This window comes from Protomyctophum parallelum, assembly GCF_964188405.1.
Source record: "Protomyctophum parallelum genome assembly, chromosome: 12".
NCBI lineage: Eukaryota > Metazoa > Chordata > Actinopteri > Myctophiformes > Myctophidae > Protomyctophum > Protomyctophum parallelum.
Window position 1 is genome coordinate 32,211,079 of NC_139712.1, and position 20,042 is coordinate 32,231,120.

Below are 20,042 nucleotides of genomic sequence, written 5' to 3' on the forward strand. Positions count from 1 at the left end.
TGGGCCCCACACACACGGAAAGGAAACGCACACTTTCGCCATAGCACGCCGCCATACGCACTCATAGGCTACACATAGGCCTACATCACAGTTTAATTGTGAATAGCCTATACATGAATTGTCTCATTCTGTGTCTTAATTTCGCCTTTATTTGCAAGGACGCTGGATTAGGCTAAGTATAACACATGTCCTCTTCTTTAAGTTTAGACTCACATAGGCCTACACAGTAGAAAACATTTGAGTCGACTGAGATTCATGCGTTCCTCCAGCAGGCCTCTTTTGTCGACAGGGTCCTGAATCTCTAACATTTGAGTATACGTCATATAGTTTATATCTAGGCCTAGCAGTAGCCTATAAAGAATGTGTTGTCAGTTGTACTGTGCAGCAGTCTGCCATAGAAACATTAAACACAGCCCCAGATCCAAATAGCGCTGTTATGTAATTAGGCTATAACGCACCGAAGGCGAGGGACGAGCGGACAGATGGAGCAGCGAGCATGCGCACTCGTCAGCAGCCAGCCAGTCCAGCAGCATCAGGACCAGAAGGCAGAGGAAGAGGACTGAAAAAAATGGTGCATGTAAACACACTGGACACTATGAGTCGCGTCTCTTGTGGTTTCACCGCGACCGCCGACCCAGAAGAATAAAGTGTTTGGGTATAGCGCTTAAAACCCGCGGACGCACGCCTGGCGGAGAGATGCGAGCGCACAAATAACGGGATCTGATGACATCGGGCTTGTGTCGGACGCGGAGGCAAGAAGAAGAACCAAGGCCTTGTTGTTTCTCCTCTGTGTTTATGACCATCATCATCCCATGTGACGGTGTTTCTTGTGTATAACCGCACGTCGTTTCTAGTGGGATGCACATTAGTGTGTTCTCGCCGTACTCGCTCTCCGTCGTAATGGCAGCTCTGTACCAGGGCACGGACGCGTCCTCCTCTCCGGATACATTTTTGGCCCTGAAAGACGTGAGGGAGGTGAAGGAGGAGACCACGCTGGACGAGAAGCTCTACTTGCTGGCCTGTGAGAAAGGTTAGTTGACTGCTCTGTCAGTCAGTCAGTAGCCTACTACTCAGTAGCCATATTGTGGCTTTACAGATTCATTCACATAATGCATGCAGGCTGTTTATTTGTGAACAGAAAGTAGAACAACCACCTCCACAGTGACACAATGGTGGGTTAGCCTGGCCCTACTGGGTTTAGGCGGTGGTTCACAAACTTGGGGTCCCCAAATTATTTTGAGGGGAGATCCCCAGATGATTAGCTTATGTGATGCGATCTTGTTTTCCCATGCATTCAACAGTAAACAAACCAACAGTAGGCCTAAGCTATACAGTAGACCTATTGATTGAATACTTTATTAACAGTTTTCAAGACAAGCACAGTACAATACAAGGTCTGCTAACTAAAAGTTAATGAAATCAGCTTTTGATTAAATCAGAAAAGCGTTTTGGGGATTGTTTTCATTCAAGTGTCACGTTCCGGTGGTGTGGTGAGGACCCAAATGCAGGACAGCAAGCAGACAGACTTCAAAATCCAAGATTGGGTGGTTTATTACAAAATAACTGGGAAACGTCACTAACACTGAACAAGAAGTGACACTAAACAATGACTGGACAAGGACTGACTGGGGTCACAAGACTAATAGGCCTATACACAAGAGGGCTGATTAGTGATTACACATGAGAAACACCTGAGGAAGACAACATAGAACCAAAACAACTAGAACATAACATAGAAATAAGAGAGCTAGACAGGCAAAGTCTGTGACTGTGACGCATAAGTGTATACTGTAGGGTAGCTGCACATTACACAAAGGTACAATTTAATGATTTTTAAGATCATTTTAATACAGAATTGGCCAAATTGTCAAATGTCCTCCTTATGAAAGAAGGAGCAGCAAACAATGTGAAAACAGGCAATCTGTGGTTTGTCTATTTCACAATATTTATCTGTGGAACTGAGTCAAACTAAACGCATTGCCTACAATTCCAAGTGCTTGGTGGCGGGGGGGGGGGGGGGATTATGATTATTTGTGGGGGTCACATAAGCCTGAAAAGTTTGGGAACCCTTGCATTAGATATCAGATACAGCATTAATGTGAGCAGTATGGGTTAGCGCCCCAGCCTGAGGAAGCCCAACAAACCCTCGGAAAGGCCTTTAGGAGGGCCATTCAAGCAGCAAGCGGAGCCCGCAGCACCACCTTCTCGCTCAGGTGGAGTGTGAGGAACCATTGCCCACCACTCTTAAATGAAGTGTCTGGTGCTGGGACTCTGGTGCAACACACAGGTCCTGGGCCTGATGAGAGCAGGAGTGGACCTGGTGAGACGTAGGAGGGGCCCGGACAGGAGACAACCCACAGAGCCTAGTCCTTCCAAGCGCCAGAAGCATACCTCCCAGCCCTGGCAGAGTAGTTCTGGAGTAGTTCCAACGAATTGTGTGGCCCTGGTTTTGCCCTAGTGGGAATGATTAAGGGTAGCTACTGGGACGTAAGTTGGGACTTGATCACTCCCGGCTGGGTCGCCTGAGTGAGGGGTATGAGACCTGAAACCCCGTTGACCTCAGGATACATCACTGATGTATACCTCAGTGATGTATACCTCAGGATACATCACTGAGGTTACGTCCCAGGTGCATCCATGCAATGTATTTTTCAATCCAAATAGATAAAGCCTGAACACTGCTATATAGGATATCCGCATTTTATAATACTTCCCTAAGGCTTGTAAGCTATCATTTCTGCTTTGCCTTCCAGAGTGATGAATTTTCTGCATGGCCAGCTATCAAGTTGAACATTCAACTTCTCCAACTGCAGTAAAGACTTAAATTGGGCAGCTGCCTACATGTACTCTGGAAGTTTTCCCGCAGGGCTCTTATATTCAGTTTAGCCTGGGCTTTTTGGAAAGTATTCCTGACAGATTCACTGACGCGTCACTGAACAAGGACACTATAGAACAAGCAACGTGAATGGACATGATATGTAATGGTGGATATCCATATATTTGTCAAATAGCTATAGAAATAGTAAATTAGTCAAGTCGGATGCTCCCCCCAAAACACGCTCGCCCCGGGTCAAACCTGCCGACTTTGGAACGGTCACCACGAGGTATTCTAAACATAATCGCAGTAAAACTATGTCTAAACCTAAATATTAACCTCAGTAAAACAGATACATGCTGGGGACGAGCAGTCCGCAAAATAAATTGGGGCGAGCCTTCTGCATGGTTACCCTCTAATAATATTTCACAATTTCTGTAAGTCCTATGAGTTTTGAGCTCCTGTGCCTCTCTCAGGTGACTACTACATGGTGAAGAAGTTGCTGGACGAAAAGCAACACGGCGAGATCAACATCAACTGCATTGACGTACTGGGCAGAGACGCTGTCACCATCTCCATCGAGAATGAGAACCTGGACATACTGCAGCTTCTGTTGGAGCATGGCTGCCAGGTACTGCACACACTATTGCGCCATCACTTCAATATGTATTTATGGATAATGGATTCCAAAAAAGGAGGACGAGATCCGAGCACTCGACATATGTAGAAGGGATGATGTACAGTTAAAACAACATGTTTCGACCAGTTCAGAACATCATCAGGCCTAGAACTGATGAAGGCCTTAACTGGTCTAAACATGTTGGCAATGTTTTTGTTTGTGTGTGTGTGTGTGTGTGTGTGTGTGTGTGTGTGTGTGTGTGTGTGTGTGTGTGTGTGTGTGTGTGTGTGTGTGTGTGTGCGCGTGTGCGTGCGTGCGTGTGCGTGTGCTGTTTTTTTTGCAGGCGACGGATGCCTTGTTAGTGGCCATAGACTCGGAGGTGGTGGGCGCTGTGGACATCCTACTCAACCACCGGCCGAGGAGATCTTGCAAGCCCACAATGGCTGTTAGTCCCATCTTAATACAAAATCCTAAATTATATAGCCTAGGTATAGATCTAACAAATATCTCTTTGTTTTTCTGCGAGCACCGGAGTAGTTTTAAGTATGATTTATAGGCTTTAGTCACCAGCATTTGAGTTTGAACAGAGATACACATCTTGAGCACTTATCTGAGATAAGATAATGATTTATCTGCATGTTTGAATGATGCCAGATTCAGCCTCAACGCAGATGCTGATTGGTACGTTTCCCCGTCTGTCCAGAAACTGATGCAACGGATTCAGAACCCAGAGTACTCCACCACCATGGACGTGGCTCCGGTCATCCTGGCAGCGCACAGGAACAACTATGAGATCCTGACCATGCTGCTCAAACAGGACATCTCGCTGCCCCGGCCACATGCCGTGGGCTGCGAGTGCACGCTTTGCAATGCCAAGAACAAGAAAGACAGCTTACGTCACTCCAGGTATAGGTCAGCTTTGGAATGGGCTGATAGTTAAGAATATTGCCAGTATTTTCCCGTTGCTATACTGGTGTAACATAATCTTAACCACTATACAGTAGGCTATACTTTGTTGTACGATGGATAGATAGATAGATAGATAGACAGATAAGAGTTGGCACAGCAGTTAAGGTTACAGGTAAGGAGTACGGCAATACAAGGCAAAAAGTAAAACAATAAGCATCAACGATACAGAGCAACGGTATACAGAATTAAACCTGTACAACTGTCCTGCACTATGCAGGAAAATAACAGTGCACCAATAGTGAAAATAGACAATATTTCACGCTCTCAACACGTTGCGATGTTGCCTGTTGTGAGCTTGTCTTTTTGCTATTTCTGAAAAAATTGTGATTATGGGGAAGAGAAAGTTTTCCAAATATTATTTTGCCTGGAATTTGTCCCATGAATTTAACCCATCCCAAGCACTATAATCAGTGTTCAGCTCCCAAACAAACACCTGGTGTCAGACCCCAACCAACAGGTCCCTGGCACCAACCTCCCAAGGAGATAGTGGTCTACGCTCAATAGATTCAGGACTGGACATGGCCCCTGCTTGGCCAGCCTTCACAAATGGGGCAGTAGCCCAAGCCCACTGTGTGCGTGTGGTGAGGAGCAAACTATGGAGCACATCATAGAAGTTTGCAGACCAGGAGGCAACCGCTTGGCTTAAGGACTTTGCATTCGCTAAATAAATAAAATAAGTGTTCAGCTATTGAATATATAAACATTCAAGTCTGGGAGGAGCTGGGATCAATTCCCTGGCAACCGTGCTACTTCTTGAGCCACTGTAGTGACACCCATCAAAACAAATCTTCATGGGCAACGTATTTGACAGTGTGTCTGTGTTGCTTCATATAAACTTTGTTTTGGTCTTTGCTCTGGTATGCATTGGTTTAAATTAACAACAGCCATGAATCAGCTTGTCAAACAAAACGTCTTCTTATGGCAAGGTTCTCAGACACTGACCAGGTTTACTGCACATCCTGAATGTCGGTCTGTCCCCTAAACATCTGAATAGAGGTGATTTAGTATCATGCACATGCCTATATATGCAGTGAAGGTTTTATTCAAAGCTTATAGTACCACAAATGGATAGGCTTTTAGCACGGGCACGGCAGTATACCACGAGGTCAATCATTCCTTTAACCCTGCCGACGTTAGAGCCATGCTCAGCACCGGCCAGAATTAGTTATTTAGGACCATTTAATTTATATTTTACTTTATACTTTTAGCAGTAATGTATATTACTATATATATATATATATATAGAGATATCATATCTGTGTTCAAGAGGGGAAACAGCAAACAATCATTAAAAAGTCAAAGGATGTTTTGCTGATATTCGAAAACAGACTTTGCCCGCTAACAGCTTGTTCTCAATCTCTTGAAGCATCCTTTTTTCTGTTTTGTTGCTTTTATCCTCATTTCCACTTTTCTCATCATGACTCCACATCTCTCTTTATATCATTCTGTATTCTCCTCTATCCGTTGCTACCCCTCCATCACCTTTTGTTTCCACCCCCTCTACAATTCTCTTTTTCTACCTCTTTCTTCGTCTTTTTTTTCTCATCTCATAGATGACCATCTCCATCCATCTCCATCCTTTTATCCGGAATCAGGTTGTGGAGGTAACAGTTCTAGCAGAGACATCTCAGCCTTCCCTTATAGATGACTGTCTACCATTTTATATTTGCTCCTGCTCCTGCTGCCCTCCCACTTGTTTAACTCACCCTCACCATACACGTATCCCTGTCTCTCTCTTACCTAGGTTTCGCCTAGACATCTACCGGTGCTTATCCAGTCCCTCTCTGATTATGCTAACTGAAGAGGATCCTATACTCAGGGCGTTTGAGCTGAGCACAGACCTCAAGGAGCTCAGCCTGGTGGAGGTGGAATTCAGGTGAGCAGAGGCAATCTGTACATATCTCTATTATCTATTCTGTCATAGCATGTCTGTCTGATCTGTTGACATGCTGCACACGCAAAATCAAAATCCCCCTGTATCGATGGAGCAGATGACCATCATGTTCGTTTATGGCTAAAACATGTCGTCTGCTGCTGCAGGAATGACTATGATGCGCTGGCCAAGCAGTGTAAGATGTTTGCCAAGGATCTCCTGGCTCAGGCGAGAAACTCCAGAGAGCTAGAGGTCATCCTCAACCACACCTCCAGCGAGGACCCTGTCGACAAGAGAGGCCTGCTGGAGGAACGCATGAATCTCAGTCGACTCAAACTTGCCATCAAGTACAACCAAAAGGAGGTGAGAGAGAGCTTTGTTTTTATTGGACTTGGTCTTGAGTGGTAGACGCTAAACAGCACAGGAGGTTAGTTTAAATATTCATAGACAGATAAAATACAAATCCAGTCCGTAATTATTAATTCTTTATTTATCGTAATTCAGACAGTGTGTCTATCACCACATCTGTTCCTGCACTCCCAGGTCTTCAGGAAATATGAGTTTGGGAGGATAAAGTGCTTCCTCCCGGCAACAACAGCCAGAGACAGACAGTGAGCAATGCTAGTCCTTTTAAGCTGTGAGATAATTTACAACTGGGACAGCTCTGTGTGAAGTGTTTGGGTCATATATCAAATCTTTAGTCTTAGCATACCATTTGCAACTCACGTGGAAGAATAAGGCTAATAACAAGACCATTTCGGCATACAGTAGGTACAAGCATACCTGGCAATAAAAAGTATTCATATTCTTCTAATAAGGAAGCTACTGTATATAGAAGGCTAATCATTTTCCTTAGTTCTATTTATTTCCCATCCACAAAGACATTTGACATGATTTTGGAGGAGCTCTTTAACCAGCTATTTATAGAGCCACTCTGTGAAATATGACACACTAGAATTGCATTTTGCAATCATTTATTTTAAACTGAGAGGTTGCTGTGTTATCAACTTATCACCCAAATCATAAATGGCTTCCACAATGTATTTGGTAGCAGGCCAATTGACTGGCCTTCCTCACACTCTCTCCTTCCCCCACAGTTCGTGGCCCAGTCCAACTGCCAGCAGTTCCTCAACACGGTGTGGTTCGGCGAGACGGCCAGCTACCGCCGCAAGCACACCTGCCTGAAGATGGGCACGGTGCTGAGCGTGGCCGTGCTTTGGCCGCTGCTGTCCGTGTGCTACCTGCTGGTGCCACGCTCCCGCGTGGGCCAGATCATACACACGCCGTTCGTCAAGTTCATCATCCACAGCGCGTCCTACTTCACCTTCCTGCTGCTTCTGAACCTGTACTCGCTGGTCTACAACGAGGACAAGAAGAACACCATGGGCCCCGCGCTGGAGATGATCGACCTGCTGCTCATCCTCTGGATCGTAGGTGAGCTTCTCCCCCCGCCTCGTCTGTCTCTCTCTCGACTCTCACGTGCAGTTAGTTATCGTTGAGACATGTGTGCCTGCTTGGGTTTTTGTATGGTTGTGTGGGTGGATGTCATGGACTCATTATATTTACATAATGACATAATAGCCAATCTTCTGATTCCTCTAAGCCAGGGGTAGGCAACCGTTATTATCAGAAGAAACATTTTTGGCCCAAAAACGTATTACAATTCTATCTGGAGCCGCAAAATATGTTTGCTTTAATAAAGCAAACTTTAATTATTTGGGTCTTTTCTTGTCTTTCAATATTACACTTTATTGTTTGCTAATTTCTCAAAGCATATCAAGTATACTGTACCAGTAAGCCAGCATAGCATTGGTGGTGAAAACAAACTAAGATGTCTTATCATGAATACATTCTTCTATTTTCCTTCATTAAATCAGATTCTTATTTTTATCTGGTGTATAGGCAACATTGATTTGCAATATAAAAATGAAAGAATAACTTTATGCCTGCTACAAATTCAATAATAAATTATGATTAAATGTAAAAAAAAAATCACTCCTGTGTGAAGTGAGTGGTGCAACTTCGTGTGGGGGTTCCCGGGCCCTGCGGCCAAAACGGTAGAGAAATGACAGAGTTACTGTGTGCCGGTCCCTCTACTGTACTGTACTGTCACTGTACTGTACTGGCACACCCGAAATCATTATATATACAGTTAATATGTGCGTGTGTGTGTGTGTGTGTTAGGTTGCGCACAACCATGCTGTTTTCATGCTCATACCCAGCCAGCCAGGCAGGCAGGCACCCACCCAGCCAGCCAGCCAGGCAGGCAGGCAGGCACCCACACACATAAGTACGTAAGGGAGTGGCTTGCAGTCTTGCACCACTCACAAAAAAGATAAGAAAAGAAAAAGAAAACCTCTTATTCCTTTCCATACTTCTTTGCCGTAGCAACTGGGAGACACGGGAGAGGACCTACAGTATAAGAGGCTCTAGAGCCGCAGGTTGCCTACCCCTGCTCTAAGCGATTCTAATAGGCTTGCATATCAGTCTCATCGCATGGAGCCCGGTGCTAAAAAAAAAGCATCCGAACATGATTGCACAGAAGCAGAATCACAGTGCAGATCAGCAGTGATTCCAGTCAGTGGTCCAGCCTTCTGCAGCCGTAATTCTATCAGGCAAAAGGTACCAAATGGGGCTGTTTCTAGACCAGTGTACTGAAAGCCCTGCTTGATTGCATCTGTCAATGCTGCTACTAAATGAGCAGCTTACAAAAACAGCTCCTCCACGGCCACACTCCCAACTAGCCAATCAGCTAAACCTATGGGCTCCATATATACTGTACACACTCATACTCACACGCATACATTTAACACGCACGCACACACTAGTTTATGGCTAAAACATGTCGTCTGCTGCTGCAGGAATGATGCGCTGGCCAAGCACATCTATTCAAATGAGGCCCTCTATGCAGACAGTGAGGAATGGACTGGCTCGGATCTCTGGGGGAGAGTCCTCCTGCATTTCTCTGCCAAGAAACCATTAGCATGATCATTCAATCACTCTAATGGCGCTGCCTTCTCAGCACAGATACTTGTCTCTGCTTGGTCGGTCATCACACTCCCTCCCCCACTGTACACAACACAAAGCATCATGGACGTCGTCCCTGCAGTATTTGATAAATCAGGCAAATAACTGTACCTGGCAGGTAATGAAATGACACCGGCACTATTTATTCACTGTTATGTAGGGAGTGGTTGTGTGAGGCCTATATTACAATGTATTCCGTCCCGTGCAGCCGGGTTCAGCAGTGGAGCATGTTGGGTAGCAGCTAGCAACAATAACGTTGTCTTGCCCCTGTGGCCCCTTTTCCACCGGTTGGGAACTGGTTCAGTTATTTTTGGTTCTTAGTCCATGAGCCAGAGCTCCAAAATTGGAACGTTAATTATGAATTGAGTGGACAAAACCATACCTAGCGGGCCTATATTAAATTGTTATCACCATGAAACTTCCCCAGTTGATTACTTACACAAAGACAATGATTTATTGTATTACTAATCTTACATTTTTAAATATGCAAATTAAGCGTTATTTAGGAAATTATGCAAATAATTTTAAATATGAAAAAGCTACTCCTGTAGAAGGGTTATCATATATTAATTTACTTATATTGATCCTATAAACACTTTAATATATGTATGGTTTTGCCCACTCTGGCTCATGGACTAAGAACCAAAAAGAACTGAACCAGTTCCCAAAGGGGTCACAGAGACAGCCCACTAGAGGGGGGAAAGATTCCTTTAGTAACACGACACATCAGTGAGAGAGCCCATCCAAGCTTTTTGTTGTTGTTGTTTTTCTAATCTGTTCCATCGTTTCAAAGCAGCTTTATTGTTGCAAGTGGTAATGCAGAGGTCCGTGCCGCCGCATCACCACAAGTACCCAGGATGAGTTCAATAACGAGTGGAATATTCCTAATAATGATCAGGCTGCCTCACTCGCCGCACTCTGTGAGATCTCAGATCACTTTGTCAGGATGTGAAGGGGAGCTGTGAGCAGCTGTAAGCTTCTGTGTGTCGGAGAGCGTCACTTAATTCGCTATTTTCCCCATTGTTCCCACTGTTGTCCATTGTCTTCCTCCTGCTGTCTTCCTCCTGCTGTCTCCTGCTGTGTGTGTGTGTGTGTGTGTGTGTGTGTGTGTGTGTGTGTGTGTGTGTGTGTGTGTGTGTGTGTGTGTGTGTGTGTGTGTGTGTGTGTGTGTGTGTGTGTGTGTGTGCGTGCGTGCGTGCGTGCGTGCGTGCCTGGGTGCGTGCGCGCCTGCATGCGTGCCTGGGTGTGCCTCTCTGCATCCACATGCATTGTAGAGTATATGATATTCCTGAATGGCTCCTCCTATCCAATATTTCCGTAGTAAAACAAACCTGATCCCTGGAACACCAGAGTCCAAATCAATGGAAGTCATTCAGAGCCAGACACAATGCCCAGGAGAGATGGGGCCATGAAACTAGGCTTTCAGAACACTGGCCACATTGAAAGGCTGTTGTTGACCTTTCTGTCCTAAACGCCTGTCACTCGTCAGGTTCAACCCCATGTAAGATTTGTTATAACAAACACATTGAGCAGATCTCTTTCAAGGCGGAGACTGCTGTGTGGGTATTTTTACACTGATACCATTGGAGGTCCTGACATTGTGGCATTGTCGTCAACAGATGGAGGCAAACCTCAGTCACACTATATTTAGATGTGTTTAAGCTGTCCCGATCATGACATTTTACTTGATGATGAATTGGCATACAAATAATTGTGTTTTTCCATTAGCAAATTAACATTGGCAAATTACATTTCTGTTGGGCTTTTATTCTTTGTAAACAAAAATTCCATGTGGCAGATATGACAAATAATTTAAAAGAAATTACTGACAATAATAATAAATTATTATATATTATTACCAGTAAGACGCCCTGAAGGCGAGAAGCGACCTCGCTGGGCTTGCCCTAAAGGGCGAGGTCGCATGCACGTGCATATGGAGGCGTGACATCATGCCTGATGATGGAGGCGTGGGGTGGGTGACTAACTGACGGACGGGAGATGCAGGTTTTCATAGTAGATGGAAACGATTATGACGATTATACAGAATAATTGCGATTAACTAAATTAATTATTTTACGTATTAATTTAGCAAATACGTAATAATTGTGACAGTCGTAGATGACTATTTGACCCTTTTGGACACATTCTTTGTGTTTCTTTGTGTTACTACACACATCTGTTCAGATCATTGTGGTATTATAGATGCATGACTAGGCAAACTAGTCACACATCCAAATCCCACAGGTCAGAGGCCATGTAGATTTCACCCAGAAGTTCTCTTTTGTCTAGGGCTAGGCCTATGTCTCACAATAGTAATTTCCCCTTGGGGCGTTTTTGTGGGATGACTGTTGAATCTGGAAAATAGATTGTTAGAATGTCAGAGACGAGAAAATGGAGAAAGGCCTTATCCATCAGCGAGAATGCAGTATACTGTAGTGTATGTGATGGTAATTTCTCTTGTCCTATAGGCATGGTGTGGTCGGATGTGAAGCGGCTTTGGTATGAGGGCCTAGAAGACTTTCTGGAGGAGTCTAGAAACCAGCTGAGTTTTGTCATGAACTCGCTTTATCTCGCCACATTCGCCCTCAAAATAGTGTCACACAGCAAGGTATGCATGCACGCACACACACACACACACACACACACACACACACACACACACACACACACACACACACACACACACACACACACACACACACACACACACACACACACACACACACACACAGTCACACACACACTGTACTAGTGTATACAGTACACTTTATGAGAGAGATAATTACACTCAAAAACACTGTGTGGCAGCATATGTACTGATATTTGTTACAATAAATATGACTTACCGGGAGTACTACAGACGAAAAACTGTTTAAGTCCACACTAATTATCCATAATGTATAAATGATGGATAAGGAGTCAGGACAACGACCTTTTCGTGGAGGGGTAAGAATAAAATTTGGACTTAAACAGTTTTTCGTCAGTAGTATACTCTTAACTGCTCGAGTAGAAGATTAGAATATTCTACTTTGGGATGATTTTTTTCCCCCTGCTATCATTACAGCTGAAATATAAAGTCTAGTCTAGTCTGTTATCATTTATCATGTTATCACCTAAAATCTCTGGCCACTATTGTTTTTGTTTTGTTTTTCTTCTAATTGATATCTCATTATGGAAGGAAATTCTTAATTTGCCCTCTACTTGTCCCACAACATAACATGACATAAAAGTGTGTGATTGTGTAATCAGCGCCAAGTACTTTTTCACGCTGAGTTGAACACATCATCCTCCACTCAACTCGTAACACTCTCAACAATCCCTCCTGAGCCCCTTACCGAGTTGTACGAATCTGCCTTGTGCATTCGAGCGCATGTCTGTATATCAGGAATGTGTTTTGTCTTCTTGTCTTTTGGGCATAGTTCAAGAATGTGGATGAGACGGAGAGGAAGCACTGGGACGCCTTCCATCCCATCCTGGTGGCGGAGGGGCTGTTCGCTTTCGCCAACGTCCTCAGTTACCTGAGGCTCTTCTTCATGTACACCACCAGCTCCATACTGGGACCGCTGCAGGTAGGACGGTAGCTCCATACTGGGACCACTGCAGGGAGGAAGGTAGCTCCATACTGGGACCGCTGCAGGGAGGAAGGTAGCTCCATACTGGGACCACTGCAGGTAGGATGGTAGCTCCATACTGGGGCCGCTGCAGGGAGGACAGTAGCTCCATACTGGGACCACTGCAGGGAGGAAGGTAGCTCCATACTGGGACCGCTGCAGGTAGGACGGTAGCTCCATACTGGGACCACTGCAGGTACGACAGTAGCTCCATGCTGGGGCCGCTGCAGGTAGGAAGGTAGCTTCATACTGGGACCACTGCAGGGAGAACAGTAGCTCCATACTGGGGCCGCTGCAGGGAGGAAGGTAGCTCCATACTGGGATCACTGCAGGGAGAACAGTAGCTCCATACTGGGGCCGCTGCAGGGAGGACAGTAGCTCCATACTGGGACTACTGCAGGGAGGAGGGTGGTTGGCCTTGCAAACTTTTCAGCTTGAGAACCAAAAGGGAGATTAGCAGTTTGCCGCTCAAGACCCAAACTAGTGAAAATATCAGATCTGCAAGCCCACAATGTGCCACGTTGCGAGCCTGTATAGTTTAAAAGAAAAATCTTTTAAAAAATATATATATCTTAATGTAGGAGAAGAAAATGGAAGTCGTGAGCCACAAAAATTGGTTCGTGACCCACAAATGGGTCAGACAAATTAGACCAAAAAAAAACTGGTCTACTAGCTCACAACGCTGAGACACATTATTCTCTCTCTCTCTCTCTCTCTCTCTCCATCTCTTGATTTCCTGTTTCACTAGCTCTCGTCCTCCTACCTAGAAGAGGAAGATAAAGAGAGAAACACGCATACATGCCCACATAATGTTTCTTGTAGAAATGCCATTAAGTGAATTGCAAATTGTCATGGATACCATGATGACACCATCATCATCTCTCTCTGTGAATATCTCTTTCTCTCGCACGCACGCACACACACACACACACGCTCGCGCATACGCATTACGCATCACACCACATGTGCACAAGCATAAACAGAAGCCTCAGACTACAACATAAAGGTTGTAGATGTGTACACAGCTAAATCCAGAGTGTCAGTTGAATTATGTGAGTACAAAATAGGCCTGAAAGGGTCTCAGACACTTAAAAAGAACACTCTGAACATTGGTATCCCCATGTCTACAACCCCCCCCACCCCCCATCCCCAAGCCAGGGTCAGACCTGTGTGACGTGCTGAATTCCTGCAGTGTGTTTGCTCAGTAAAAGCACCTATTAGCTGTCAGGTCTAGTTGAGCTATAGGGAACAACCCAGCTCCTAAATCAGGCAGAGTAACACACTGGGGGATGTTGCGGGGTCTGGCGTCTGGGGTTGTGGGGGGGATTTCGGGTTGTAGACATGGCAAGAGATTGAATCACACCGGACCGGATGCTCACCATAACTTGCTGGCTGGGTTTCAGTTGCCTGGCCTGGTCACCACTCCACTTGAGGTATATGGGCTGCATGGCCGTTTCTCCTCACACTGGACTGTGTACACGTGTGTGTGCGTGCGTGCGTGCATGCGTGATTTTGTCTCTCTCATTCTGCCATTGTTTTCCAAATATCTGGTTTAAATATTCCCCTCACATTCCTTGGACACTCCCTGGCGGGCCAATAGGTGTCCCCTTTTATTGCATCAGGAACACAAGCTGCTTCACTGGCTGCAGCAGTGCAGCCAGCTGGGGGACAGATCATCCTCCTCCCCGGCAATAATTCGCTGGATGCTTTTTTTTTTGCTGGCAGCTCTCTACGAGCTTGCCTCACTCATCTGTGAATATTTGAATGACATAAGGCCGTGTGCAGGTATGTAGTGAGGTCACTCCACTTTAGTCCCATGGACGCCTTCCTGTTATTACGTTAAATAACCGTTTGTGGTTGGCTCATTAAACACTAAGATACTCCTGTGGATTGTTAGACAGTGCTTTTTAGTTACCTACGTACACCCCACTCTGCATTCTGCCTCCTCTCTCTCTCTCTCTCTCTCTCTCTCTCTCTCTCCTATTTCTCAACCTCCCCCTCTGTCTCTCTTTCTCTCTCTCATTTATTCTGTGACATCACTGTCTGGACTGGGCGGATGGAAAAGTTATTAGCCTTGGAAAGAGATGTGGCTGTGTATTCCCGTGTTCCCAGCCACACTCGCGCATACACTCATATGGCAGACACACCTCCTGAACTCATGCACACATAATATTCGCTACACAGACACACAAACATTACCTTAAGCAATCTTATGTGATCTTATGTGCTTTTTGGCCGCATGGGCACGTAAGCCCTGGCTCTCTCTCTCGCACGCACGCACGCACACACGCACGCACGCACGCACGCACACACACACACACACACACACACACACACACACACACACACACACACACACACACACACACACACACACACACACACACACACAGAGTTACTGAGTCAGTGGTTCAGACTGCCTGCACTGTGTGGGCTGCAGTAATGAATGCCTCTCTGATGATTCTGTCTTTCCCAGTGAAGCCAACTCACTGGGCTGCAGGGCAGTACCCCCTACCAAGGTTGGAAAGAGTGACTGAACGCTGTGTGTGCGTGCGTGCAGGCGTGTGGGTGTGCGTGCGGGCGTGGGTGGGAGGCTGGGGGGGGGGGGGGGGGGGGGGGGCGTAGCTATAACCACATGACCAATGTGTGCAGAATGAGCTCACTCATGGCCCAGACCTAACCTCGCTGACACACGGGTTAGTGTACCGTAGCACGTTTGGCTCCAAGCGTGGTCATAATGTGTGTGTGCACAGTATACGATACCATGACCCACCCAATGGCATTGGTATCCCCCCCAAACCCCCCATCCCCAAGGCAGGGTCAAGACCTGTGTGACGTGCTGAATTCCTGCTGTGTGTTTGCTCAGTAAAAGCACCTATTAGCCGTCAGGTCTAGATGAGCTATAGGGAACAACCCAGCTCCTAAATCAGGCAGAGTAACACACTGGGGGGTGTTGCGGGGTGTGGGGTGTGTGTGTGTGTGTGTGTGTGTGTGTGTGTGTGTGTGTGACGTGTGTGTGTGTGTGTGACGTGTGTGTGTGTGTGTGTGTGTGTGTGTGTGTGTGTGTGTGTGTGTGTGTGTGTGGTGGAATAAAAAGTATAATATTATTTTGGCCTCTGCCTCTGAGATGTACAGTGGAGTAGAAGTAAAAGTACAGAAAATTGGAAAAACTGTGTTGGGTCCTAGGTTTGAGCATCCCTAGGTCTCGGTGAACAGATAAGCCACTCACGTCTATAAATAGACCCCTGGACCTCAGAACAGTTCCTCTGTTATTTCGTCCTCTCCCGGATTCCTCTGTGTTTATCTGTCTTCCCGCAGCCAATCTGAGGTCAGAGAACTGACAGAATGGGCTGTTTTTTTCCCACTCTCTGCCAGACAGGAGCATGGTGGCGAGTGCTATCTGCAGCATTTATCTGCCCACCTTTATTTGCTTTTCTGAGAATATATATCGCACAGACATCCAGACTGATGACTAACAGACAAATGTGAATAGACCCCAAGAATTGCTGCCTGAGGGATGTGCTCACCAGGCAGAGATAAAGAAGTCTGACGATTTCCTGAGTAGATTTCCTCTCCATTATTTCCATTAGTCCCATCCCCAATTCACTGGCTCTTTTGAAGATGGCAGACTGTCACATTTGCGGTACACCTGTAATCAGAATCAGAATTGAGCTGCCTGTTTTTCTGAGAGGCCTACAAGCCTGATTTATGCTTTGGCAAAAACAATTGTGTATTTGGCATGTCAACACTGTCAACAGAAGTATAAATCAGGTTTTATAGCAGCTTACAAGGCAATAATCATAGACCCTGGCCTCAACCCATTCTACGATTCTACAATGCCTTCTAAATCCATGCAGCTTTTTGAAAAACGAATGTTGCCATATATCATTGCTGCAGAGCAGAAACCTCTTATCTCCATTTTCTGACTTTTTGTGCATTTCCGTAAATTAACGCCCTACTTGATTATACACAGTGACGCACAACACCATCAAAAGCAGGATATCCACAAGCTTGAAACGCTGTGCTTTGAGCTTGTACATGTGCTGCTTTTTCTATAGAAAAAAGCAGAGATCCGGGCACACTTAATAGTTAAAAAGGAGAAAAACTTTATTAAACCGACATGTTTTGACCTTCATAATTTTTTTCATTTGAATCCTGAAAAGTAACAGTTTTGGACATAATGAGCCGAGGTTTCCACCTGACAGAGATGACATCTAGCTCAAATCTAAAGTGACACAGATTATTTCCCGGCCTAATGGGTCAATGATTCTCTCCCCCACAGATCTCTATGGGTCAGATGCTGCAGGAGTTTGGGAAGTTCCTGGGCCTCTTCATGTTGGTGCTGTTCTCCTTCACTATCGGACTCACGCAGCTTTACGGCAAGGACCAGAAAGAGAAGGAAGACAAGGATCCGGCCATGGACTGCGAAGGCATCTTCTGTCAACAACAGAGCAACGATGCATTCCACTCGTATGGGCCAACCTCAATCTATCAGTTTAGCACAGCGATAATGATGATGAATGTTCAAAACACATGTCTAGAGATGTCATAAAGATGTATATTATTATCATAGCGCTGTCTAAACACAGCTGTTAGCTTGGCTTTGACAGACATTGTCTATATTAGATGTACAGTACAGTATATGCCATTGGTGAATGAATAGTTTGCTCTAAGAGACATTAAAAGCCAAGACAGTCATCATTAATCAATCACACCTGCTCCCTGTCACAGGTTCCTGGGCACCTGCTATGCTCTGTTCTGGTACATCTTCTCCCTGGCACACGTGGCGCTGTTCGTCACCCGCATCGACTACACCGAAGAGCTGCGCTCCTTCGTGGGAGCGATGATCGTGGGCACCTACAACATCGTGGTGGTCATTGTCCTCACCAAGCTGCTGGTGGCCATGCTCCACAAGAGCTTCAGACAAATCGCGGTACGTATTTAACGACAATTTATGCTTTGGCTATAAAAATAGAAGAAAGTGCCTTACAACACGCTGCCCGACAAAAACACTTTCCACCTGAAGAAGTGCTGACACGAGACGTGACACTTTCATGATAAGGATACAGCAGAGCCCAGATAACGGCTTTAGTGGTTTACTCACGGTTCATTAGGCCTATTGTAAGTGTGTACAGTGTAGGTAATTATAGGCTAATAGCAGTATTGAAAGCTTTAAACGACTATACTTTATTGATCAGTTTCCCACTTAAACTTGAGGAGAGAAGGTTTACACTGTATAGGAGAGGAAAAGCTTTAAACCTATACTTAGTTGACCGGAACCCCCCTGGGCTCTGTACTCGGTCCTTACTGTATATAGCCTACTATTTACTCTCTATACCAAATGTCTTTGACGAAAATAGTTTATCTACTGACGTACTGTGAGCACGTATTGTGAGCTTGTAGATAGGCTATTTTCGCTGAATGTTCGGCAAAGTGTTCAATTTGTAGAATCAGCGTCAGATCTTAATGGGTTAAGCCCAAATTAACAGACTTTTTCATGTCACGATTTTAGATGGAAGATCCGTGTTTTGTTGTTTTATGCAACACTGCCATGCGGCGCCGTTTAAAAGAGCCATTATCTTCTTGCTTCCCCCTATTTCCTGGAACTCTGTAGAATCACGAAGACCAGGAGTGGAAATTTGCCCGGGCCAAGCTGTGGCTGAGCTACTTTGATGATAAGTGTACCATGCCACCGCCGTTCAACATCCTGCCCTCCCCGAAGACCGTCTGCTATCTGCTGACCAGCATGAGCAAGTGGGTTTGCTCTCACACCTCCACGGGCAAGATGAAGCGCCAGAACAGCCTCAAGGTCAGTGGTGGAAGAAGTACTGACATATTTTACTTAACAATCCCCGCCAGGATTAATGCATTTATTTATCGCGCATTGCCAAGGCTTTTCCGCCTTTCAACCCTTATTTTGAAGAGCCAAATAACCGTAACCGGATCTTACGATGACGTAATGCTGTGTGTGGTGTCTTGACCGGTTGTTGTTCTCTCGCTCGGTGCAGAAAAAACCAGACTGCGAATATCACAATTCACAGCGCCTGCTGTCGGCCGGCTGCCAGACTAAAGTTTATCTACGTTGTCTACACTTCTGGCGTGCTCCGTGTTAAGTGAAAGTATCAATAACACAATGTAGAAATACTACAAGTAAAAGTCTGGTGTTAAAAATAGTACAAAAGTATTGGCATCAAAATATACTTGAAGACAAGTAAAAGTACCTCAAAATGTTACTTAAGTTACTTTCCACCTGCTCGTGGTTTATCTTAGCCGAATGCTCTTGTCCTTCCAGGAGTGGAAGAACCTGAAGCAGAAGCGTGACCAGAACTACCAGAAGATCATGTGCTGCCTGGTGCACCGCTACCTGACCTCCACACGGCAGAAGATGCAAAGCATGGACCAGGCCACGGTGGAGAACCTCAACGACCTGCGCCAGGACCTCTCCAAGTTCCGCAATGAGATGAGGGACTTGTTGGGCTTCCGGACCTCCAAGTATGCCATGTTCTATCCCAGGAGCTAAAAGACTCTTCTTCCACACAATACTCTCCAAGTGCGCCATGTTTTAGTCCAGGAGCTAAATGGTCCTTCTAAAGATCTTCCCTCGTACTCGCCGTCCCACCCTAGTGCTGACAAAACAATCTCTTGCTTCTCGTTCATCCTGGGACGTCTTTTTGACCCAAGCATGTTGAAAAACTCAAGTCCTCAAAGATGGAGGGCGACTTTTAAAACCTGGATATTAACTGGAAAAATATTGATATATTCCAAAGCACTCATGAAGGGACATAATATTAATATTCAGCCAATTCAACTTGTTTTGTAAGAAAAGAAGGAGGGAAAAAAGACTCAAATAAAGATTTCCAAAAATGAGATGGCTGTTGCCTTGAAAAGAGAAAGTGCTGAATGTTGCGTTGTAGGTTTGTAGATTGCTCTAATGAAAATGGATTGATTGATTTTTGCTAGATGGGTATTCCAAAACAGAATGCAGCCATCTGTTCCAACTTCCACCCCAGCGGTCCAATCCACGTGAGGCTCACATTGTATAGACTTTACCCAGTGTCATGCTTATAGTAGAGCAAAACTGTGCTAACTTTCTTTAATAGATGACAGGACACAGGATTGTTATGAGCT

General features: G+C 45.3%; 1 protein-coding gene across 1 annotated transcript; it reads left to right on the top strand.

The window, feature by feature from the left end:
• The first annotated feature begins 591 nt into the window (after window positions 1-591).
• trpc1 (transient receptor potential cation channel, subfamily C, member 1) lies at window positions 592-19,440 on the top strand. The gene is made up of 13 exons (XM_083778176.1): window positions 592-1,030; window positions 3,292-3,446; window positions 3,778-3,879; window positions 4,138-4,340; window positions 6,148-6,279; window positions 6,444-6,639; window positions 7,374-7,710; window positions 11,772-11,911; window positions 12,723-12,872; window positions 17,197-17,384; window positions 17,646-17,847; window positions 18,529-18,723; window positions 19,207-19,440. Exons 1-13 carry the CDS (start codon window positions 859-861, stop codon window positions 19,432-19,434), a joined length of 2,400 nt encoding a protein of 799 aa, XP_083634302.1. The 5' UTR covers window positions 592-858; the 3' UTR covers window positions 19,435-19,440.
• Window positions 19,441-20,042: the final 602 nt, after the last annotated feature.

Excerpts from the sequence above, each read along its gene's own strand:
- trpc1 (XM_083778176.1), top strand. The coding sequence starts at position 859 with ATGCACATTAGTGTGTTCTCGCCGTACTCGCTCTCCGTCGTAATGGCA. Across the intron at positions 12,873-17,196 it reads CCATACTGGGACCGCTGCAG|ATCTCTATGGGTCAGATGCT; the intron begins GTAGGACGGTAG and ends TCTCCCCCACAG. Across the intron at positions 17,848-18,528 it reads AGAGCTTCAGACAAATCGCG|AATCACGAAGACCAGGAGTG; the intron begins GTACGTATTTAA and ends GGAACTCTGTAG.